Below are 25699 nucleotides of genomic sequence, written 5' to 3'. Positions count from 1 at the left end.
AACAATGGACAATGTGCTATTACACTGAACGATTAGTGAACAAATGCGGAACTTGAGCAAACGAATGTGGAATTACAGCGAACGATTAACGATAATTTTAGGTTCAGATCTAAATCAACGATCAACGACATATGAACGATTTTTCGATCGTTGCCTGCAATTACACAGAACTATTTTCGTTTAAAAGACAAATATAGTAGAAGGTTGAGGGCACTCACCAGATCATTGCGATACTTCTTTATTTCAACATGGATAAAATCGTTCGTAGGTACATGTCAGAGGACAGCAGACGCCAAAATCCTACATGTAAACCACACATGACGGCCATTTCGCGTGCATGCGCGCCTTATCAGACCGGCGCGAAATGGCCATCATGTGTGTGGTTTACACACACATGTACAGTTCACACGTACAGTATCCGCAGCGGATTCTGCTGCAATCCTCGGTACTGCCATTTTCTATGGCTTTATGGAGTAACCCGCTGGGGAGGTAGATGTTAACGGTACCCGGGCTGCCACTGTCAGATGTTATGGTCACGGTATTGGCAGACCACGGGAACTTGAGCAAGCGGGACCCCAGGACAATTCTTTGTTGCCGTTAGTCAAGGCACCAATAACTAAACCAATGCCAGGGTTCAGAAACAACGGGAGTTGTGCGTTTATTAACACGGTGGTTGTCAATAGCAACAGTCTCTGGATGAAACCAGGGATAGGCAGACTTGGGTACAACTGAGCAGATGGGTGATGCTGCAATAGGTCGTAGTGTGATAGCGTTACTTTGGGTGAGAGGAGTCTTAACTGAGGGTGAGAAGAAGATAGCGACTGGAGAACGGCACCCAGATCTTGGATAGAAACGAGAATCTTGAGAAGGAGACTGGTCAGGACTGGACTGGAATATGTCTCTGAGATAGTGGAGAGAATCACACTGGGTTGCGGCCTTTCTGGAGGAGCAGCAGAGAACACGTCCTCCCTCTTGAAGGTAGAGGGGGAACAACACAACCTTCTCCCTTGAGGGTAGAGAGAAGACTACATCGGTCAAAGGGAAGTGACTAACTGACCCCAGCCAAAAGCTCGACGGCTATTGGGGTTACTATAGCAGCCATGGAAGTCACGTGACACTAGGCCGTTTGCATCACCACACCATGTGACATGCACAGAAAGATATGCAAATCAATATACATAGGAGAATAGGAGAAATACAGGGAATAATACCAAACTTGAACACTGGGGGGCGCAATATAAGCTGAGCTCTTTGCAGTGGCCATTAACCCTTTCCAGTACTTATAGGCAATAGTATACATATATATAGAACTTTTCCTGTACTGGGACACTGCATTTACATTGTCCATTCCGCTGCGAGAATGTAATCCCTTCTCACTTTACCTGTACGCGCTCCCGCTTGCTTCTTAGGCTCCCGGCTCCCTGGTGTCCCGCTCACTGGTTGCCAGGGAGTCGGGAACTGAAGAAACAAGCGGGAGAATGTAAAGCCAAAGAAAATGACAGCGGATCCTGTACGTGTGGATCCCCTAAGGGGAAATAATAACTTAAAGCAACCAATCACAGCTCAGATTTATTTTCCTAATGAGCTCCAGTAAAATGAAACCTGAACTGTAATTGGTTGCTTTGGCTTCTCAGTTTTTTTTTTTCTTTGAGAAATATAGAAACCATTTAATTAACTATCCTTAATTACCCTAAAATGTCAGTGGGGATAACTTGTGAAATACTATGTATAATAACACGTAATGGCCAAATACTGGATAAGGTGCATTATAATTATAAGTAGTGGTCACTGGTTTGCGTTCTCCATAGATTTCAGTGCACATGTGGGCTCAGCTATCTCTCCTAGTTTAAGAGGAAGCAAGTCCCATTGCTGTAAGAAATCGCAATGATCAGTCAGATTCACTCGCGGGGTCGGCCATCACAGAAATATCGGGCTCATTTACTGAGGTTCTGCCATTCGTGTACATGGGACAGGCTTTATGTTTTTCCATTCTCCCTATGGAAGGTGCTGTGCTGCTTGGCCCAGAGTTTCCAGTAGACGCCTCTCTTAGCCAGTAAGTCTTCATGTTTGCCCGACTCTCTGATCCGGCCGCCTTCTAGAACCAGGATGTGATCGGCCTTCTCCACGATGTGCATGCGGTGAGATATAAGCAGGACTGTACGTCTCTTTGGGTTGTCGTACACCGTGCTCTGAATCTATATAGAGAAGCCATGTTATATAGAGCCACCAACTCTCACTTTCTCACTCGATATAGAGCTTTCAAAGTTAAATAAAAAAAAAAAAGCATCAGACATCAGATCCCGTCACACAGGCCGATTATCGTTAATCAATATTCCTAGAGGCGCGTATTCACTCGATAATGGTCCCATGTAAAAGGGCCAGCGATCAGCTGACCACGGCTGATATGATCGTTTGTGCAGCCTTTAAAATCATTGTTATTGATCTCTCTGTCTAAACAGGTACGGCCGATGACAATGTATTTAAATGGCCACATGAACAATACAGCAATCATTAGTGCAGCCGGTCACTTTATTAATTGCGCCGTGTAAGGACACTGAAAGTGTAGACGGACGCATATTGGGCCTTGAAAATAAGGTGTATTGAAAGAGGAAATCCGGGGCTGCAGTTATTTTTGTCAAAGGCAGAGGTAGTGGGAGGAACATAATAACCATCACTTCTCACCTGTGCCTGTTCAGTGCCGGATCGCCACTCTGGGACCCCCTCCGGCTTCCGGGATCTTCTTCTCAGCCGATGTCACGACCCAGGTGATTAACAACCTGCTGAGCCAGTCAGTGACTGGGGTGGGACGCTGCTCCAGTCACTGATTGGCTGAGCGGCTGGGTCAGACATCAAAACTCAGGGGAAAATGCCTTCCGACAGGGGTCCTGGGCCCTCTGACACAGCGATTTGTGGGCACGGGGAGGGGTAAGTAGTTGTTCCATTCCAAATTGCAGGACTTCTCCCTTAACTGCAGTTAGTGAATGATGGAATAGGAAAAGTCTCTTATTTTATACATTTTCCATGTTTTTGGTCCTGACTTTGTATTGCCGTATTAAGGACCCAGCCCTACATAACAGGTGCTTAAAAACACTTCTCATTAGTCCTTAAAACTATAGTCAATGATCCACTAAATACAACAATTTCAATGGGGTACTCATGTGGGAGGCCTTTTTTCCTCTATGGCTGGGTCCTTCCCGTAGGAATATCTGGCTAGTCCTGTGTTTCGAGACTCTTTGATACGGATCCACGGGCTCTTCTTTTGCATATTCATATTTCCCAGGGGGCAGTGCAGCTAGGACTTCACTGCATTGAGCGCCTGCACTAGCACCTGGCAGTGTTATGGTTTGGCTGGTCTCCCTGAGATCAGCGATCTGTTTCTCTTATAGTCACAAGGTAAGGCAGTGTATTTGATGAAAAGCAATGTGTTTTGCCTGGATTATCCATTGTGATCACCAGACTCACCTGGAGTTCAGTTTCAGTGTCCAGAGCGCTGCTGACATCATCCAGAATAAGGACCTTGGGATCCCTGAGCAGCGCCCGCGCCAGCGCCACCCTCTGCTTCTGACCCCCAGACAGGAGGCCTCCTTTCTCTCCAGCACCTTATGTGGAAAAACACGTTGTGTATCAATATGGTGATCTGCACTTCATCCATGTTTTATCCGTCCTGCTAGAGGTTACATCACAGGTGGCTGCCACCCAAGGCACTGCCGATCATCATGAATCTTAATATTTGGTATGGCGGTAATATTTAGATATTTGGTTCAATATTTATTGGGTCCACGTGGCTTACCTGACCAAGCTCCTGCTCGTGTGTGCCGGCTCAGCAAGATTTAAAGGGCCAGTGCAATCCAAACTGGCGGCATATGCAGCGTGTGCATATATTTTATAAATATATATATATATATATATATATATATATAAGGCTGCCTTGTCCTGGCTCCCTTGTTGGAGCCTCTGCATGCTTTACCCAAGTACTGCGGTCCCAGCCTTGTTTGCCTCTGACTCCTGCCAGTGTTCCTGCTGTGTTTCCTGCCTGCTTTGCTGCCGACCTGTCTACGCTGTCTCCTGCTACACCTCGCCCACTACTGCTAGCAAGCCAAAGCAAGGGTAGCAGCCTGGGGGCCTCTTGCTGCAGCAAGTCCAACCTGTCTTATGACAGGCGAAGACCAGCGACCGCTTGCGGCGGTTCAACGGATCCACGACGCCAGTTGTAACAGCAGGTTGGGACCTTATACACCATATCTAAGTGCAAAATATTAATTCTGCAGTGTATGATGGTTATGATGGTGGTGGTACCTTATAACTAGAGATGAGCGAACCCGCCAGATTTCTGGTTCGTATGAATCAGAAATCTCGGCGGCTGACTCCCGCTGTCTGCTCCCTCCGTGCAGCGGGTGGATACAGCGTAAGGAACGCCTAGAAAACTGGGACATAGCCAATGCCAATGGCTGCATCCCAGTTTTCCATGCGTTCCTTATGCTGTATCCACCCGCTGCACGGAGGGAACAGACAGCGGGAGTCAGCCGCCGAGATTTCTGATTCATACGAACCAGAAATCTGGCGGGTTCGCTCATCTCTAGTTATAGCATCGTTATTTAAAAGGGTTGTCCCACAAAATTATTGTGGGTATTTTACATTGTTTCTGTTATGAGATATCATAGACCAGTTATGTCAAATTCCGGCCCGCGGGCCAAATGGGGCCCGTGGTGCCATTATTTTTGGCCCACCAGGCAATTCACAGATTATATTGCATTTGGCCCACCGACATTGCATTCGATTATAATATGGGGGGTCTGGACAGCCGCTAGGACCGCCCATATTATAATCTTGTAGGCCACAGGCAGTTTCTAGCCTGCAACCTAGGAGTATGTGAGTGGTATCCCAACGCCAGCAGCGCAGTGGCGTCATCACAAGTCCTGCGCTGGGTGCCTCCCGCGGCCTCTGGGGCCATAGAAAAGGGTGAGTTCAAGCTAATGGGATAACCTGTTACCCCTGGATGGCCCACCAAACCCACCCTACCCCTGGATACGGGCCGTCCAAGGGTGACAGGTTCCCTTTAACAACTGTTTTAGGGGCTGGCTACTATATAAGAGTCTATTTTGGAGGCTGGCTACTATATAAGAGACTATGGGGAAGGGCTGGCTACTATATGATACTACAGGGTAGGACTGGCTACTATATAAGAGACTATGGGGAAGGGCTGGCTACTATATAAGAGACTATGGGGAAGGGCTGGCTACTATATGATACTACAGGGTAGGACTGGCTACTATATAAGAGACTATGGGGAGGGCTGGCTACTATATAAGAGACTATGGGGAGGGCTGGCTACTATATAAGAGACTATGGGGGAGGGCTGGCTACTATATAAGAGACTATGGGAGAGGGCTGGCTACTATATAACAGACTACAGGGGAGGGCTGGCTACTATATAACAGACTACAGGGGAGGGCTGGATACTATATAAGAGACTATGGGGAGGGCTGGCTACTATATAAGAGACTATGGGGAGGGCTGGCTACTATATAAGAGACTATGGGGGAGGGCTGGCTACTATATAAGAGACTATGGGAGAGGGCTGGCTACTATAAAACAGACTACAGGGGAGGGCTGGATACTATATAAGAGACTATGGGGAGGGCTGGCTACTATATAAGAGACTATGGGGGAGGGCTGGCTACTATATAAGAGACTATGGCGAGGGCTGGCTACTATATAAGAGACTATGGGAGAGGGCTGGCTACTATATAACAGACTACAGGGGAGGGCTGGCTACTATATAAGAGACTATGGGGAGGGCCGGCTACTATATAAGAGACTATTGGGAGGGCTGGCTACTATATGAGACTATGGGGGAGGGCTGGCTACTATATAAGAGACTACAGGGGAGGGCTGGCTACTATATAAGAGACTATGGGGGGGGGGGGGCTGGCTACTATATAAGACTATTGGGGAGGCCTGGCTACTATATAAGAGACTATGGGGAGGGCTTGCTACTATATAAGAGACTATGGGGGAGGGCTGGCTACTATATAAGAGACTATGGGGGAGGGCTGGCTACTATATAAGAGACTATGGGAGAGGGCTGGCTACTATATAACAGACTACAGGGGAGGGCTGGCTACTATATAACAGACTACAGGGGAGGGCTGGATACTATATAAGAGACTATGGGGAGGGCTGGCTACTATATAAGAGACTATGGGAGAGGGCTGGCTACTATATAACAGACTACAGGGGAGGGCTGGCTACTATATAAGAGACTATGGGGAGGGCTGGCTACTATATAAGAGACTATTGGGAGGGCTGGCTACTATATAAGAGACTACAGGGGAGGGCTGGCTACTATATAACAGACTACAGGGGAGGGCTGGCTACTATATAACAGACTACAGGGGAGGGCTGGATACTATATAAGAGACTATGGGGAGGGCTGGCTACTATATGAGACTATGGGGGAGGGCTGGCTACTATATAAGACTACAGGGGAGGGCTGGCTACTATATGAGACTATTGGGGAGGGTTGGCTACGATATAAGACTATTGGAGAGGGCTTGCTACTATAAGACTATGGCGAGGGCTGGCTACTATATGGGATTCATGGGGAGAGCTGGCTACTATTTGGGCACTATTGGGATGGCTGGATAATATGTGGGGCAATATTGTGGGGGTTGGCTATTACATGGGCTTGGGTTTAATCATGTCATAGCAGTTTGTCATTTATCATAGTACACATAGTGCAAGCTGCTATTACAGTGCCAGGACCGCCGCATGCGCTTTTCAATATTTATCAAGGTAAGCCCGCGACTTTGTCCAATTTTTAAATTTTGGCCCACTGTGTAGTTGAGTTTGACACCCCTGTCATAGACTAATGTTAGTGGTGGCGCCCCCTGCTGCCTCATGTTCTGCTGATTTTAAGGTCCACCCTCTGGTTCCATTGCTGGACGTCTCACCAGGCCCATTGATACCTGTATAGACGCTTATACCTCATACACTTCCATAAATAAGACTATAAATGTAAAGAGACACAACTACTATAGTACTACACAGGAATTCATAGACAAATAGCATTATTTCTCTCTCTCCTTACAGGCGTAAGTTCAGGGAAATGAGATCTTATAGCAATGTAGTGAGATTCATAGAGCTGTGTGTGGGGGACTACTTTGTATACAGCTCAGTGGAGGGAAACAGGAGAAGTGACCTCTGAAAAGTGGACTGTAGTAACTATAAAAAGGAAGATAATGTTGTCTTATCAGAGGTTTCAGTAACATTATCAATCAATTATCAATACCAACCTGTGTTATATCCATCTGACAAGCCTGAGATGAAACCATCGGCACACGCTGCCACTGCCGCATCCCTGACAGATGGAAGAGGAGATTCCCCCAACCCATAAGAGATATTGTCCTTCAAGGAGCGGGCAGTAAGGATGGGCTCCTGACTCACCACAGACACCTGCAAATACAGGGAACATGCTGGGAGAAAGAATACCGCAGATACTGGCAAACAATGGCTGATACTAGGGTACACATACACAAAAACACACAAAACAGCTCACCGCTGAAGGCAAGATACAGACCCAATACAGATATGAAAATCACTAAAAGAAGCTAAAAAACTCCATAAAAATAATAAGGCTCTTGGTTACTATTTGCAAATAGTGTAAACCGTCCCACCACGATAAGGTGGCCCCATGCTCCGGATGGACCTACACTGTACTATGGCCTCTCCATGGCGTATAATAAGCCTATGTTCTGGGCATGCAGGATCCATCTAATACTGGCAGAAATACTAACTACCTGGGTGGGATGGGTGGAGGGCACGACTAACTAGAGACAGCCACTCCCGCCATCTAGAACACATCTTGCCATGGCGAGGCTAAAGTACAGTGTAGGCCTATCCCTGCATGAGGCCACCTTATCGTTGTGGGTGGTTTACACTATTTGCAAATGGTAACCAAGAGCCTCATTATTTTTATGGTGCTTTTAGTGATTGTTATATCTGTTTCTTGCCAATGCAGTGAGCTGTTGCATTTTTTTGTGTTTGCAATTTCAGCCATAGCAACGTGCTCCTGCCTAGTGTGAACAGTGTTGTAGTAGACCTGACCAAATTTGTCTTTTTTACTAGGGTACATGTTTGCTTTCTTCAATATGTTGGAGGTCAGTACACACTCTCGCAAGGGAGGGATTTCATCAGAGACCTTAGATGAGAGAGCAAAAGATGTGTACAGTATGTTTAATATCCGCAGCAATGCATCTGCTTGAGAAATGTTTCTCCCTCCTCTCCCTCCCTTCTGAGACGGCTGATGTAAACAAGTCCCTGACAGGCTTGCTGTTAAACTGATGAACTGACTGTGATTAATCCTCCCGGCAGATAGGGACTTGTTTACATCAGCTGTCTCAGAAGGGAGGGGGGATGAGAGCAGAGATAGACTTACCAGCTCAGATACAGTTTTCTATGTCTTTAGCAGAAAGCAGCAACTCAGAACTGAGGGAAGGAGACAGATAAGGTAATGACATGTATGGAATGAATTGTTAGACTCCAGGAGGGGGATGATTTATCATGTATTATACCAGACTGGATAACTCATTAAACTATACAAGAGGAGAAGAGAGCCAAAATGTTAACGTAAGCAATTTTGCCAATGAAAAAGCATTTGCAAAATTGTCTGCTTCGGCCTTCTCTATGATATATTAAAAATTTTGAAGATGAGACTACCCCTTTAATTGTATCCCTCTAGTACAGGATCTGCAGCTCTGTATCAGGTATAAAGAGCCATATGTGTGTTCCGCTCCTGTTCTGTACAGTGTACTGGCCTGTGTATCTAGCAAGACTGTTAGTTGGAGTTTGCTCAGTTATATACATATGGAAACCTATGTTTATTAATGTATGTGCTTCTTTTTACAACCCATGATAATATAAGGATGAGCTTTGCTAGGAACTTTTTAGAACTCTATTTCCTTATGTACTCTTTGTCACTTTGTACCTCCATAAATAATCACTGACTGTCATATTCAGATAACACCCGAGTACCCAAGATTGTGAATAGTAGGAAATCTAGTAGTAGACTTCATACACTATTATTACCTGAGACTATTTTTTATTATGTTTGGTCCAACTACTTTCTCGTTAAGTAAGAAAAGGCCAGGTGTGACCCAGTAAATGAGAGGCGGGCATGATCAGGGAAAGCAGCACGGAAGGGGTTAACCCAGCTGGTGGGTCGTCCCTGGATTAACCTGCTGTTTGTTTCCCTTTCAGTTGTGCTCTCCTTAAAGGAATTATCCGGGTAACAAAAACAACATTCTAAACGATCCCCCTTCCCAATACCACCCTATGTCTAATATACTGTACATGTATAACCTATCTTGCACCCTTTCCGTGTTTTTCCTTTTAGTTATCTGCTCTGGACATCTAAAATCCTCTACTCTGGGCCCACTCTGACCATGCTTAGCTCCCTCTTCCTTTGTAGACACAGGACATATAATCTCCTCTCTGGGGGCTGGGTTAGCTGTCTATTGACTTGGTAACCCGATCCCCAGGAGACATTATCTGCATCATCTCCATGCACCTGTGCTGCTTCCATAGACTAACATGTGTCCCTGTACTGTCCCTGTTCTGTAATATGAAACGTTATAGTTCTATCTCTGTTTGCGGTCAGTGAATGCAGGCATATGTACCCTTCTTTGTGTCGCAGCTATGTATATTGTAAGTGTTATGGATGTTCTTAGACTCTGGATGGAACTAGAATGTTTTCATTCAGTCAGCAAGCAGAGATCTAAACCCACACTACACCCTCCGGTACACAGACGCCCGTTATGCAGCTCTGCTACACCATTTGCGCGTCTGCAGTACATATTGGGGTGATGTGATGCAAAATCAGTAAAAATCAGTTTACTGTGCGATAGTAATGACAGCAGTGGGCAGGAAGGAAAGCTAATGGGGTGGGTAGACAAATGGACCAATCGGGGAGATGCATGATGGGAATTGTAGTTTCCTGGCCAGCGCCATAAAGATATAGATTGGCTTTTAGAAAAACGTGTAACGCAGGAATGGCAGCAGCTAGAAAGACAGGAGACGGCTTAAAATACTCAGGGGGGCTTGGTGAGTAAGACCAGCTAGCATTTCATTTTTTCACTCTTAGGTGGATAACCCCTTTGATCTTAACCTAAACGTAAAAAAAAAGTTTTTTATTTTGTATATGGTTGGATTTATAGCTGTTTGTGTTGATTATTTCTGTTATGTTATGGTATATTACCAGATTATATTTGTTGCTTTCTGTTTTGATTATTTCAATTATATTAAGGTCATTACAACTAAAGTTGAGATCCATCCCTTCCAGCAGCGCACATAAAGGAATCTCACCTGTTTGCGGTAATACTCGTTGTCATAGTCATACAACGGCTTCCCGTCCAGGAGGATCTGTCCTTTTTGTGGTTGATAAAACTTGAGCAGTAGCTGGACCACCGTGGATTTTCCCGAATCACAAGCACCGACCAAGGCTGTCACTCGTCCTTCATGAAGGTCAAAAGAGACATCCTGGGGGTTAAAAAATATCAGCACATAAATAAAAAATATGACTACATCCATGTGCTAGTAGCATGTTAGTAAAGAAATCACTTGTAGATTGAGCCTCTACAATGAGCTTCATACCTGGAGGGCCGCGGTGTCTGGTCGTTTCGGATACGAGAATGTGACGTCCATGAATTGGACGTGTCCCCTCAGATGGGTCGGCTTGAGATTCCCTTGTCGTGGCAACTGTGGAACCCTGTCCATATATTCAAACACTTTTTCGGAAGATCCGACTGCTTTTCGAACATTAGGATACATTTCCTGCAACTCCTTAGATCAACAGACAGAGGGTCATACTAGAGGAAAGAGGATGAAACGTCGCCTGGTTCCTGTGCTTGCCGCTAGTCCGGCCTGGCTTGGAGCACTGGGGACAGACGACCTCCCCCTCCCCTCTGTGATGTGTATCCATAGATTCTAATGGGGGTTACAAGGTGAGGAATATGGTCACACTGGGGGGGCCTGCTTCGAGCTCGGGAAAAGACCGTCGCCAAGCGCTTGAAGTAAAAAAAAAATAAAAAATAGCGATGTACCTGACGGTACGATTGCTTTAAGACCTTCTGTATCCTCCCCTGTTAATGCTTACTATTCATCATTACAGGGGGAGGATAGTGTAGTACCCTTCAATGGAACAAATTACATACTGTTCACTGCGTTTAGGAGAAAATTATATATATATATATATATATATATATATATATATATATATATATATATATATATATATATATATATATGGTTTCATTACTGAGAATCTCTTCGTGGTTGCGGCCAAGGTCCATGCAGGTGAGAAGGTATCACACCCATCCACATGGTGACTATCGGCACAGGAAGGGATATAAGAGATTAGAAATTAGAGATGGAATTATTTAAATAGGTGAAATTATTGTTATCTATAGTCCTCAGATATAGGGCTGCTTTACTTATGATGTATTAGGGCTTATTGCCCCCTTGGTCCCCAGCTACAACAGCTGAGTGCATTCATATACACTATACACACAAGCTATAAAACTTTCTACGCCATAGGAGGATACACAGAACGGTAACCCATGTCTCGTCCTGCCCGGCCTCACCTCCACAGCGGCTGTAAACTGCAGCTCATACAGGACAAAGGACACCAGGTCTCCTCCACTCACTTCACCGTATGTCACTAAACGTCCTCCAAAATACAGGATGACCACCTTAAGCACCAGCCCGGACAGCTGGAGGGGGGAAAATATCAACTTTATTATCTTATTATAAATCATCCCACCATGTGCATCTATTGTAAGATAGTCATTAGTCCAAGATCACCCCATAATAATAGAATATTATTGCCTTCAATGGTGAAAAGAAATGAAATTGCTGTTGTGGGTTAATAGACGAGGGGTCCTCAATTCAAGGTCCTAATCTCTAGACCACAGTGGGGCGTCTGTCGCTCTAGATCAGGGATGTGGAACCTTTAGCCCTCCAATTGTAGCAAAACTACTTCTCCCATCATGCCGGAACATGAGGGGAATAGTAGTTTTGCAACAGTGGGAGGGCCAAAGGTTCCCTACTCCTGCTCTAGAGGTCCTGTCCTACATTATGAACAAGTACCAATAGGGTATAATAAAAGATACTACTATAGTTACTATACTTAGAGGAGTACTCTGGAGACTAAAAAGGTTTGTTTAGTAAAGTTATATTACTTTGTAATTTTATTTTATTTTGAAAAAATGCATACTTTATACCGTATTTTCCGGCATATAAGGCAAATATGCAAACGAACACTGCAGAGACACCATCATGTCTCTACATCAGTGAACTAGCCAGACCTTCCTCCAAGAAGGAACAACCAAGCCAAGGAATGTCTCCAATCAAGGAAACCACCCAAGCAAGGTATCCATCCACAGACAGCTGTTTTGGGGTATTTGCCCCTCATCAGCGTGGAGTAGGATTCTAGCTAGTGGGAGCAATGCCTAGTAAGTGCATGCAAAAGTTCACTGATGTCGAGACACATGATGGTGTCTCTGCAGTGTTCTATTGCATATTTGACTTCCCAGGGTGCAATGTTCTAAAATACACTGACGTTGAGACACGTGATGGTGTCTCTGCGGTGTTTTGGTTGATCTCCCTGAGGTCAACCAGCATCCTTTTGCATGCACTTACTAGGCATTGCTCCCACTAGCCAGAATCCTACTCCACACCGATGAGGGGCAAATACTCCGAGACAGCTGTCTGTGGATGGATACCTTGCTTGGGTGGTTTCCTTGATTGGACATTCCTTGGCTTGGTTGTTCGAGCGTCTCTAACTTCTCCAATGAGACGCATGGCTGCCAGGGAGAACTTTGGGGATCTCCAGCACAGGCAGTGTACTTCACACTGCCTGTGCCAGAAACGGGAAAGGAGACACGCAGATGCAAGGAACGAGTTACAGGTGAGTAGAATTGTTTTTTTTTTATAGTTGTTACCGCATATGGTGGGGATGCAGCCATTTTTGAGCTCCCCCACCATATGCGGCTTCCATACCCGGCATATAAGACGCGGGAAAATAGGGTAATTAACATATTCCCTGCCATTGACTATCAGCAGTAAAAGGGGACACGGACCCCTGTGCTGCCACCAAGGTTTGTGTCAGGAACTGAAGGGTACCGGACGGGAGGCTGCCTGGAATGGTGGCTGTGTCCGGCAGCCTCTGTACTGTGAACGGTGATTACTATCATTACTAGTGATTCTAGCAGAGTGAGCGGTGACAGCAATAGGACCCTGCTCTGTACAGTATTGTTTGGCGGAGGATCGGGAACTCCAGGGCTTAGATGACCCTGCAGTTCCTGACACGGGCATTAGTGGTGGGCTGTCGCCCCTTACTGCTGCCAGTCAACAGAAGTGTATATATACATAAAATATACATTTTTAAAAATAACATTTTATTACAAAGTGATATAACTTTATTAAAGTAATGTATTAATGTATTAGTAAAAAAATATATATATCTTATCTTGTGAACATTGGTCCAGGGTCTTGGATTCTTCATATATTACAAGTAGCAAACTATCAATCAATCATTAACAAACAACAATACAGCCACAAGCAGCAGTCGCCATGACACGATGAAATGAGCGCTCTATTCAGCCAATTGTCATTACTTTCATGCTGCCTGAAACACAAGTCATCAGGATGGTCCCCGGCTGCTTCTCAGCACCCCGCTGGACTGATAGATCTCTCCCTGCACACTGATAGGAAAAGATGTATCAATCAAGACTGGTGGTGGTGGTGGTGGGCGTAACTGCCCCTAGTAACCAATCACTTCTCACATGTAACTGCCCCTAGTAACCAATCACTTCTCACACGTAACTGCCCCTAGTAACCAATCACTTCTCACACGTAACTGCCCCTAGTAACCAATCACATCTCACACGTAACTGCCCCTAGTAACCAATCACATCTCACACATAACTGCCCCTAGTAACCAATCACTTCCCACACGTAACTGCCCCTAGTAACCAATCACTTCTCACACGTAACTGCCCCTAGTAACCAATCACTTCTCACACATAACTGCCCCTAGTAACCAATCACATCGCACACATAACTGCCTCTAGTAACCAATCACATCTCACACGTTACTGCCCCTAGTAACCAATCACTTCTTACACATAACTGCCCCTAGTAACCAATCACATTTCACACATAACTGCCCCTAGTCATAACTGCCCCTAGTAACCAATCACTTCTCACACATAACTGCCCCTAGTAACCAATCACATCTCACACATAACTGCCCCTAGTAACCAATCACTTCTCACACGTAACTGCCCCTAGTAACCAATCACTTCTCACACATAACTGCCCCTAGTAACCAATCACTTCTCACACGTAACTGCCCCTAGTAACCAATCATATCTCACATCACATCTTACCAGAAAGAAAAGCCGAGCTGTGATTGGTTGCAGCGGGTAGTTTATATCAGTTTCTATTGTAAAAACTTTGATAAATCTGAACCATTGTTTTTCACAGTTGAGAGCAGCTCAGCCAATCGGTGAGGGAGGAAGGACAATGCTTGGCTTAGAGCCTTATTACACGGAGCCATAATCTGCCGAATTAGGCCAATTCCGCAGATTATCGCTCTATTATCGGATGATTATGTTTTTTGGTCCTGCCTAATGATGACTGTAAAGAAAGTAATAAAGTTTCTAGATGCCTCTCCATGCTCCCCGATGCTACGGCCTGCAGCCGCCACAAGAGCTGTAGAGCCCGTCTCTGAAGTGACAGGCAACTCAGCCAATCACTGGCCGTGGTGGGACAGCCCCACAACCAGTGATTGGCTAAGCGGTCTGTCACTTCAAAAATATTAGAAAAAGCTAATAATACAGAAAGTACTCACACTGTTGGCCACCAAGGTGCAGCCATAGGCCGTGGCCTCCATCTTGTTGAGCTCATACGTGTTTTGCAGCTTTGCCTCATAGCGCTGACATTCACCTTCTTCATTGGCGAAGCTGCGGACTGTCTTCATTTTGGAGAAGATCTCTAGGGCCACCTGGTTGACTTCTGACAGGGATTTCTGCACCTTCACAGCTAAGTTCTGTGGGAAAGAAATGTTAGCTGATAAGTTTTTTTGTTGGCAAACATATACATTAAAAGAAAATGTATATGCCCTCTAAGCATTATCTATCCTCTAAGCATCTTTGGCCACTGATGAACGGGTGCAGGGACTCCGAAATGCGTCTGGAAGTCACCTCAACATTTGTCTACACTTCACAACAACAAATGTGAGTGTGAATCTGTATCCACTTTGCAACTGTACAAGTCTGGAAGGAGTTGGCTCGGCTATCACTCTGTTTGTATATACCAGTAGCGGGGCCGCGCTTTGGAGTAGTTAGAATAAAGCTGGTGACGTTATCACACTTAATGTGGGCAGACCCCAGAGGAGACGCTAATCCTGCATGGGTGAGAGGTGCACCTGCACCAAACGACTTGCATGTGTCTAAGTGTGGTGTCCTACAACGGGTGTTACAGTTATATACACCCTTTGCAAAAGTCTGTACTTATTGTACTTGTGTGGTGACAAAAGTAATACTAAAGTTCGCCACTAGATTTCACTGTATTGTATATGTGTGTTTGGAAGCCGCACAGCTGAAGGGTTATTGTTTCTCTATGTGCCACCTGAATCTGTAGACCAGTAGGATTCTTGTTTTCTTCTCTCCTTTCCCCTCTCTTCTTATTTCTTCTGTTGCACTCTTCACCCACTCACAGCGCACGTTAGTTACGCTGGGGAAGTAGGTCACATGGATGGAGGGGGAGGAGCAAAAGGTCTTTCGTGTTAAGCATTGTGGAGGAAGGACGCAAGCAAGATAGCGCGCCACAGTGGTCCTATCTGGGCCCTGGCCCTCTGCCAGGTCCCTGTACTCCTAAAGTCAGTCTTAGCAAGAACCCCGTATGGGAAGGACGCAAGACTCTACACCTCTAACAACCTTCTTACACGTAACGCTACACAGCCCTATGCACTGTTAAACCCTTCTTAGAAGAGGACAAGCCCGAGACAACCTCAACCAACGCCGTGGACTAGGAGAAGTAACAGAGCAGGACAGTATCCACGAAAGCCAAAGACTAAGAACTGATCTAGGTAGAGCAAAGTTGCAGTAAGCCTATGAACTCTACCTTGCAGAGCGGGTGTCAGCAGGAAACCCTCAGCATTCCGCTCATCCCAGATAACAAGGTCTGGGGCTTGTGTCACCCTCTAGGAAGGTTCAGCCGAGTCTAGTGAGCATAAGGTGGTGTGAAGACCAACTCAAAGTCAAAACACGGGCACAGGTGTTCTACTTCTTCTTCTTCTTCTAAGTATTCTACCTCATCCTCCAGCATCCCAGAAGAGCACAGTATTACATGGGTTGGGACTCTCACGGCACCCTCCTCTTTGCTACTGTTTCTTCGTATCACTCAACGCACTATCCAGTCGCACGACTATATCCTACACTGCACTTCTACTACTGATCAGGTTGCTGTATTGTCAAGTATTTATTCACAACTATTGTCAAGTGTGTTATCCAGTGCTTTATCCAGAGAAACCTCATCCTGTTGATTCTGTATGACCTGCTGGACATTTGCAACTAGTAAACCAGTCTTCCTTACGTTAAAAATACTCTGATTTCTCGCTATCCACCAACACAGCACACCCCGCAACCTTGGGAAACTTCCCCTTTCTGTGGGTGGGGGTTCCTATAGTCCGGGAGGGTCAATACACCACTCTGGCCATCCGTGATCACTCTGACCCAAGGGACCCAGAAGCAACCCGGCAGGATACTGACCACAGGGGAAAAGGGTACAACCGGCCTTCAAAAATAAAAGCAGGAGTGCCATCACACCTGTGTGCCTCACTGGCACTGGTGTCACGTGACAACATCCCAAGATCCGGCTGTATCTCGGCCAACCACCTCCGGCATGGAGTCACACCGGACCACCTAGCAAGTGACCGGCCGATCCTCCGATATAACATCACCCCGGGGGCTCACCACAGAAGTTCTCCCTCTATGACAACTAGCAGTTGTAAAGCCAGAGAGACTGAGCACACACATTGTATTAAAGACAGATTAAAACACCCTATTAGCACTTAATGCTTAGAGGACAGATACATTTTCTTTTATTCTATATTTGTTTGTTGTTTTTTTGGGTATTGGCATTTTTCTGTTAACCTCAGCATTGGGATTTGTTTAAGTGAGCTGCACCTACCCCCGGCTGTATTAAACATATAAAGAGATATTCCCCTCGAACATAACTTTTGATATGTTGCTGCCCATGGTGAGACTACCAATTCCTTCCATTCTTGTTATTATCTATTCAGTCTCCTTCCCCCAGTTCTGAGCTACTACTTTCTGCTGAAAACACAAAAATCTGTGTGTAAGCTTCTCTTTCTGTCTCTCCATGAAAACATGGGGGTGTGGAAAAATGTGATTTCCCGCAGAGACCTGGAAATTTTAAGCCCGGCCCTCTCACCCAACATCATTGTCAGGCGTCACTAATGCTCTGATAGAAAAGGACACCTCCAAAGTCTTGTATAAAGTCTTCCTAGGACAGGGGAAGCTGTTATGTCTGCAAATGGGGGAAAGGGGGGGACCATCTGTAAGACTTCTGCCCGCAGTCAGTGCCAAGGTGTAGGTAAAAGGTAAGAGGCTGACATTCAGCAAGAGGGAGAGACATGATGCTGTGTCGGTGCTCACAGAGCATTGCCGAGACACATGTTAGCAAAATCTCAGTAGTGTCACAGGTATTAGTAAGAAGTTGTAATTGTTATATCCACAAGGGTATTATTATTTATCACACATTTATTACTCTCACCTGGTAGAAGGCTCCGGATATTATTGGAACAATTGTGGTCACTAAGAGACACAGCATAGTGAAGAGCGTCAGCTTGGTGGAGAGGCTGAACATGTAGATGACCAGGAATACCAGTCTCATAAAGTACCACATCAGCAGGCTGAGGTCTTCACTGAGAGCTTCGCTCATGGCTGTGATGTCGGTGGTGATGCGGGATGTGATGTCACCTGAAGAGAAAGTAAAATGTTTAGGAGAAGAGAAGAAATCAGCAAGGTTTCTCGTAAGATGTCGTCTATATATCCATTACCTGTGGACACATTGTCAAAGAAAGTGATGTCCTGCTTCAGGATGGCGTGGAGGAGCTTCCCCTGGGTCTGGGTGTGAACTAGGCTCATGGTGATATTGTAGATGCAGTCACAGACACATTCAGTCACGGCGCTGTATAGTACAGAATGATCAGAACTAATAGTCATAGAAAGACATCCATGCAATAGGTATCCTGCTACAAGGGGCTGATATCTCATTTGGTCAGTATCACTTCATGTATGTGAGTAGGGAGATGGTGGGAAAATGTAAGGCTAAGAGCTTACAGCACAGTTCTGAAATCACAGCAGGAAGAGCCCGCCCCCTCAGCACAGTTCTAAAATCATGGGAGAAAGAGCCCGCCCCTCAGCACAGTTCTGAAATCACAGCAGGAAGAGCCCGCTGACTCATCACAGTTCTGAAATCACAGCAGGAAGAGCCTGCCCCCTCAGCACAATTCTGAAATCACAGCAGGAAGAGCCTGCCCCCTCAGCACAGTTCTGAAATCATGGGAGAAAGAGCCCGCCCCCTCAGCACAATTCTGAAATCGCAGCAGGAAGAGCCCGCCACCTCAGCAAAGTTCTGAAATCACAGCCAGAAGAGCCCGCCCCCTCAGCACAGTTCTGAAATCACAGCAGGAAGAGCCCGCCCCCTCAGCACAGTTCTGAAATCAAAGCAGGAAGAGCCCGCCCCCTCAGCACAGTTCTAAAATCACAGCAGGAAGAGCCCGCCCCCTCAGCACAGTTCTGAAATCACAGCTGGAAGAGCCCGCCCCTTAGCACAGTTCTGAAATCAAAGCAGGAAGAGCCTGCCCTCAGCACAGTTCTGAAATCACAGCAGGAAGAGCCCACCCCCTCAGCACAGTTTTGAATTCACAGCAGGAAGAGCCCGCGCCCTCAGCACAGTTCTGAAAATACGTCCAAAAGAGCCTGCCCTCAGCACAGTTCTGAAATCACAGCAGGAAGAGCCCACCCCCTCAGCACAGTTTTGAATTCACAGCAGGAAGAGCCCGCCCCTTAGCACAGTTCTGAAATCACAGCAGGAAGAGCCCACCCCCTCAGCACAGTTATAGAGAGAACATATGCGAGTATAGAAAAGAAGAAATAAAGGAATTAATTAGGGATGGTCCGAACCTGGTTCGGGTCGGGTTCGTACGAACCCAAACCCTCGGAAATGATTCCCGCTATCTGCTCGCTCCGTAGAGAGGGTGGATACAGCGGGAGGACCGCCTGGAAAACTGGGATACAGCCATAGCCATAGGCTGTATGCCAGTTTTCCAGGCGGTCCTCCCGTTGTATCCACCCGCTGCACTGAGCGGGCAGACAGTGGGAATCTGATGCTGAGCGTTCGGGTTCATACGAACCTGAACCTCAGCAGATTCGGACCATCCCTAATTAATTGACACCAAGTTTGATATATTTCCCCTTTTGTGTCTAATTCCACTTCTTTTAACGTTTTCCAGTTACATATTTATGCCGCCTCCCTCCACTGGTTTGGGCTTCATTCTGCACTGTAATTAAACCTTATTAGAACGGGTTATTGCTTGTAATATGAGGAAGGAGAACTATCCCTGAAACCTGTCTCTGCTTGTGAACTTTGTTTTATGGAAAACACTATTACACTTTATTCCCGGAGTCTCTGGAGAGATTATGGAGAGTCACTAGCGGCACCGAGCGGGGGTCTGATCTCATTTCTCCACGTGACTATTATCCCAGAATGAGCAGAGATTTCCATGAATAAATGCAAGTCACCCCAGAACTTTCCCCACTAATCTATAGATGAGTCCCCCCAGCTCCTGCCCTATACCCTGATGCCTACAACATGTGCTACACCTATTCCTGTGCTGTATACAGGCAGTATATATCAGTGTCCTCACCTACATAATGTGATCAGACTTATTGCCACTACGGAATCCCAGAATACGGAGGGGTCTCTCTTCTCCTGGATCCAGTCTGTCATGCGTCCGGTGTAGGCCGGTAAAGCCATCTCACCTGGTATATGGGACAAAGGGATATGTTAGACGGGCGGTGGTGATCGGCCATGAAGCGGAGGTCTAGTCACCATTATACTTACTCCAAGAAGACAGCACCAGGAACACCGTCACCCCCAGGAACCTCCAGCCGTAAGGTCTCAGAAGGGCGAACAACCTCCACACAGAGGCTGAAGACTCTGCCTCCTCTTCCTCTTCCTCCTCATCACTGAGAAACAGCTGATGCCAGACGACTGCAGATGTCAGTGTGACCAGGTAGGAGTAGATGAAGAGGTCTCCGTGTGCCCATCTGTGCAGGAGCTCCGCGCTGGTGCGAGGTAACAGGAGGGCGGTGAGGGTGGCACAGGAAGGGACCAGCAGGCTGAGGGCGGCCGAGGACACCAGGATGGGCTCTCCTTGTAACCAGGGCGGCAGCTTAGATACCCGGCTCAGTGTACGAATGCCGAGGGTGAGGAGGAGCAGCCGTGCCAGGCCGGACACCCATATCAGGAGGAGATTAGGCGGCAGATAGAGAGTCAGACTGAGGAGGTGCAGAGCGGCATAGTCCACACCGAGGAGGCAGCACAATGACCAGAGGAGATGCATCGCCTGATAACAGAGAGAATAGCAGCATATAACTGAGGAGATGCATCGCCTGATAACAGAGAGAATAGCAGCATATAACTGAGGAGATGCATCGCCTGATAACAGAGAGAATAGCAGCATATAACTGAGGAGATGCATCGCCTGATAACAGAGAGAATAGCAGCATATAACTGAGGAGATGCATCGCCTGATAACAGAGAGAATAGCACACTATAACTCAGGACACACTGTGAGGAAGATGTAAAGTCTGTCTGGGCTGGGAGAAATCTCAACTATGTGACGGCAAAAATAGCTGATATGGTGAATAATAATCATTGTTTAAAGGGGTTTTCCTTATGCCCACAAAATCTCTGTTTATACTGTAGATAACCTCTGAAGGGGTTTCGGGGACTTTTTCAAGAACAGTGTTCAGAGAACAGCGCCGTACACTGTGCAGTGGCCGTGCTGGGATACTGCAGCTTAGCTCTCTATGAAGTGAATGGGTAACAAAGTAACTTGGCCCAGACACTACACGATGAGCCACATTATCAAGCTGTCTGGGAGAAGAATCGGACACATGGGCCGTTGTACAGAGCCATCAGCTTCACGCTCCATTCTGTGTAAAAGTGGCCACCATGGGTGCTATAGGACACCGCTGTCCCTAAACCATCCAGGTGTGTCTGTGCCATTAAGATGCGCACAACTTTAAATGACTGACACTGACGGCTGTCGGAACATCTCTTATTGGGGCGTCTGTGTATTGTTGTGGTGGTGTCTGTCTGCTGTTATGGATTTATATGATTTCTGGGGGACACCTGTGTATTATTATGGGGGTATATGTGTATATTAGGGGGTAACTGTGTATTGTTATGGGGGTATGTGTATTGGGGTACCTGTGTATTATTATGGTAGTATGTATGTGTATTGGGGTACCTGTGTATTGTTATGATAGTATATATGTGTATATTGGGGTACCTGTGTATTATTATGGGGGTATATATGTATGTATATATTGGGGGTATATATGTATATATTGGGGGTATATGTGTATTATTATGGGGGTATATATATGTGTACTGAGGTCACCTGTGTATTATTATGGTGGTATATATGTATATTTTGGGTTACCTGTGTATTGTTATGGGGGTATATATGTATATTAGGGCACCTGTGTATTATTATGATGATATATATGTATATATTGGGGTACTTGTGTATTATTATGGGGGTATATATGTATATTGGGGGTCACCTGTGTAGTATTATGGGGGTATATACACTCACCGGCCACTTTATTAGGTACACCATGCTAGTAACGGGTTGGACCCCCTTTTGCCTTCAGAACTGCCTCAATTCTTCGTGGCATAGATACAACAAGGTGCTGGAAGCTTCCGCAGAGATTTTGGTCCATATTGACATGATGGCATCACACAGTTGCCGCAGATTTGTCGGCTGCACATCCATGATGCGAATCTCCTGTTCCACCACATCCCAAAGATGCTCTATTGGATTGAGATCTGGTGACTGTGGAGGCCATTGGAGTACAGTGACCTCATTGTCATGTTCAAGAAACCAGTCTGAGATGATTCTAGCTTTATGACATGGCGCATTATCCTGCTGAAAGTCGCCATCAGATGTTGGGTCCATTGTGGTCATAAAGGGATGGACATGGTCAGCAACAATACTCAGGTAGGCTGTGGCGTTGCAACGATGCTCAATTGGTACCAAGGGGCCCAACGAGTGCCAAGAAAATATTCCCCACACCATGACACCACCACCAGCAGCCTGAACCGCTGATACAAGGCAGGATGGATCCATGCTTTCATGTTGTTGACGCCAAATTCTGACCCTACCATCCGAATGTCGCAGCAGAAATCGAGATTCATCAGACCAGGCAACGTTTTTCCTATCTTCTACTGTCCAATTTCGATGAGCTTGTGCAAATTGTAGCCTCAGTTTCCTGTTCTTAGCTGAGCGGAGTGGCCCCCGGTGTGGTCTTCTGCTGCTGTAGCCCATACTGTGTACTGTGCGTTCAGAGATGCTCTTCTGCCTACCTTGGTTGTAACGGTTGGCTATTTGAGTCACTGTTGCCTTTCTATCAGCTGGAACCGGTCTGCCCATTCTCCTCTGACCTCTGGCATCAACAAGGCATTTCCGCCCACAGAACTGCCGCTCACTGGATGTTTTTCCTTTTCGGACCATTCTCTGTAAACCCTAGAGATGGTTGTGCGTGAAAATCCCAGTAGATCAGCAGTTTCTGAAATACTCAGACCAGCCCTTCTGGCACCAACAACCATGCCACGTTCAAAGGCGCTCAAATCACCTTTCTTCCCCATACTGATGCTCGGTTTGAACTGCAGGAGATTGTCTTGACCATGTCTACATGCCTAAATGCACTGAGTTGCCGCCATGTGATTGGCTGATTAGAAATTCAGTGGTAACGTGCAGTTGGACAGGTGTACCTAATAAAGTGGCAGGTGAGTGTATATGTATACTGAGGTCACCTGTGTATTATTATGGGGGTATATATGTATATATTGGGGGTATATGTGTATTATTATGGGGGTATATATATGTATACTGAGGTCACCTGTGTATTATTATGGTGATATATATGTATATATTGGGGGTATATGTGTATTATTATGGGGGGTATATATATGTATATTGGGGGACACCTGTGTATTATTATGGGGGTATATATGTATATTGGGGCACCTGTGTATTATTATGGTGATATATATGTATATTGGGGGACACCTGTGTATTATTATGGGGGTATATATGTATATATTTGGGGACACCTGTGTATTATTATGGTGGTATATATGTATATTGGGGCACCTGTGTAATATTATGGTCATATATATATGTATATATTGGGGGTATATATGTATATATTGGGGGTATATGTGTATAATTATGGGGGTATATATATATGTATACTGGGGGTATATGTGTATATATTGGGGGTATATATGTATATTGGGGGTCACCTGTGTATTATTATGGGGGTATATATATGTATACTGAGGTCACCTGTGTATTATTATGGTGATATATATGTATATTGGGGTACCTGTGTTATTATAGGGGTATATATGTATATATTGGGGGTATATGTGTATTATTATGGGGGTATATATAAGTATATTGGGGTACCTGTGTTATTATGGTGATATATATGTATATATTGGGGGTATATGTGTATTATTATGGGGGTATATATAAGTATATTGGGGTCTCCTGTATATTACAGGACATGAAGCTGCCTGATGGATGATGATATCTGGTATTTATGGAGCCAGAGAAGAAAGTGACAGGATTTCTGCAGAGATCTCTTAGTAATCCAGACCAAAAAACTGCATGAAAGCTGTACAAACCAATAACACCCTGTGTGAATGGGGCAGAATACAGTGCAGTGCCGGGTGCGGTACCGCAATCACTCACCCCGCAGCTTGATGTGTCCGTGCGGCTTCTCTTCTATCCACTCCTGCACGGTCCGGGCGCTTCTCCCGCCTCTCCCGCACGGTCCGGGGCTCTGTCTGGCGCTTCTCCCGCCTCTCCCGTACGGTCCGGGGCTCTGTCTGGCGCTTCTCCCGCCTCTCCCGTACGGTCCGGGGCTCTGTCTGGCGCTTCTCCCGCACGGTCCGGGGCTCTGTCTGGCGCTTCTCCCGCACGGTCCGGGGCTCTGTCTGGCGCTTCTCCCGCCTCTCCCGCACGGTCCGGGGCTCTGTCTGGCGCTTCTCCCGCACGGTCCGGGGCTCTGTCTGGCGCTTCTCCCGCACGGTCCAGGGCTCTGTCTGGCGCTTCTCCCGCCTCTCCCGTACGGTCCGGGGCTCTGTCTGGTGCTTCTCCCGCCTCTCCCGTACGGTCCGGGGCTCTGTCTGGCGCTTCTCCCGCCTCTCCTGTACAGTCCGGGCTCTGTCTGGCGCTTCTCCCCGGAAACCACCTTCTATTCCGGGAATCGCTTTATTAACGGAACATGGAAAGTGAAAGCGCAGCACGGCGCAGCCTCCTCCTGTATCCCGCACCTCCCCCAGCCCTGTCATTTACTATATACCCCCTCCCCAGTATATATAGCACTACAACTCCCAGCATGCCACCACTGTAGGGATTTATGGTTATTCACCTGTAAACTTTGTATATATAAAACTATATTGTTTATCATGACAATTCCATCCATGACCACCAGGTGGCGCCAAACACAAACAATCCGGGGGAGAAGGCGATAACCGTTTCCTCTTGTCCTGCCGCAGGGATTCTCTTTCCTCCTGTGGATGGAGCCATATGGGGGATAATTCTAATTACATCCTTTACTCCACAAAGTAATAGATCGAAAAACATAAGAAAAATATTTGTGGGGAGGACACAAAGGCCTAATATAGTGTATATAGCTTGTATCCCTGTAACTGGGTTTACTTTTTTTATTTGTACTGACAATGCACTTTGATTTGAATGGTTTTGACAGTGTTATTAGCATGATACACTAAATTTACTGGCGTAAATTCTACTCCAACTACACAGGAACAGCGGCGAGGAGGAAGGTAAGAGATATATCGTCCTCCTCGGCGCCCCCCGTGTGCGTATTAGGGGGCTGTCAGCAGGTTAGACCTTAAAGGGGTTATCCAGTGCTACAAAAACATGGCCACTCTCTTTCAGAGACAACACGTCTCCAGTTCAGGTGCAGTCTGTAATTAGGCTCCATTCACTTCAATGGAACTGAGCAGAAAAACCCCGCCCAAGCTGGAGACAAGAGTGGTGCTGTCTCTGGAAGAAAGTGGCCATGTTTTTGTAGCGCTGGATAACCCCTTTAAAGGGATTATCCAGCGCTACAAAAACATGGCCACTTTTCCCCCTGCTGTTGTCTCCAGTTCAGGTGCAGTTTGCAATTAAAGGGGTTGTCCAGAGTGGGGGCACTTTTTTGGGGGGGACCGGGGAGCTGGTGGCTGAAATAAAAGACGTCCACTCACCTCCACGGTTCCAGCGGCGGCTCACTCATCG

General features: G+C 46.3%; 1 protein-coding gene across 1 annotated transcript; it reads right to left on the bottom strand.

Moving 5' to 3' along the window:
* LOC138766665 (antigen peptide transporter 1-like) lies at positions 1–24670 on the bottom strand. The gene is made up of 12 exons (XM_069944279.1): positions 24146–24670; positions 20215–20719; positions 20018–20132; positions 18146–18276; positions 17860–18065; positions 14912–15109; positions 11640–11768; positions 10651–10839; positions 10363–10536; positions 7296–7455; positions 3463–3599; positions 1–2195 (listed from the first exon to the last, which is right to left on the bottom strand). The coding sequence occupies exons 2-12, from the start codon at positions 20714–20716 to the stop codon at positions 1977–1979; spliced, it is 2160 nt and encodes a 719-aa protein (XP_069800380.1). The 5' UTR covers positions 20717–20719; positions 24146–24670; the 3' UTR covers positions 1–1976.
* Positions 24671–25699: the final 1029 nt, after the last annotated feature.

Source organism: Dendropsophus ebraccatus, chromosome 10 (assembly GCF_027789765.1).
Source record: "Dendropsophus ebraccatus isolate aDenEbr1 chromosome 10, aDenEbr1.pat, whole genome shotgun sequence".
In the NCBI taxonomy this organism is placed as follows: Eukaryota; Metazoa; Chordata; class Amphibia; order Anura; family Hylidae; genus Dendropsophus; species Dendropsophus ebraccatus.
Note: the sequence above shows the minus strand (reverse complement) of the source record. Positions and strands in the feature narration are given on the sequence as shown.

Coding starts and splice junctions, on each gene's coding strand:
- LOC138766665 (XM_069944279.1), bottom strand. CDS start 20,716: ATGCATCTCCTCTGGTCATTGTGCTGCCTCCTCGGTGTGGACTATGCC. Junction 10,840..11,639: donor AGTTTACAGCCGCTGTGGAG/GTGAGGCCGGGC, acceptor TGTTGATCTAAG/GAGTTGCAGGAAATGTATCC. Junction 7,456..10,362: donor ACGAGTATTACCGCAAACAG/GTGAGATTCCTT, acceptor CTGTATTTGCAG/GTGTCTGTGGTGAGTCAGGA.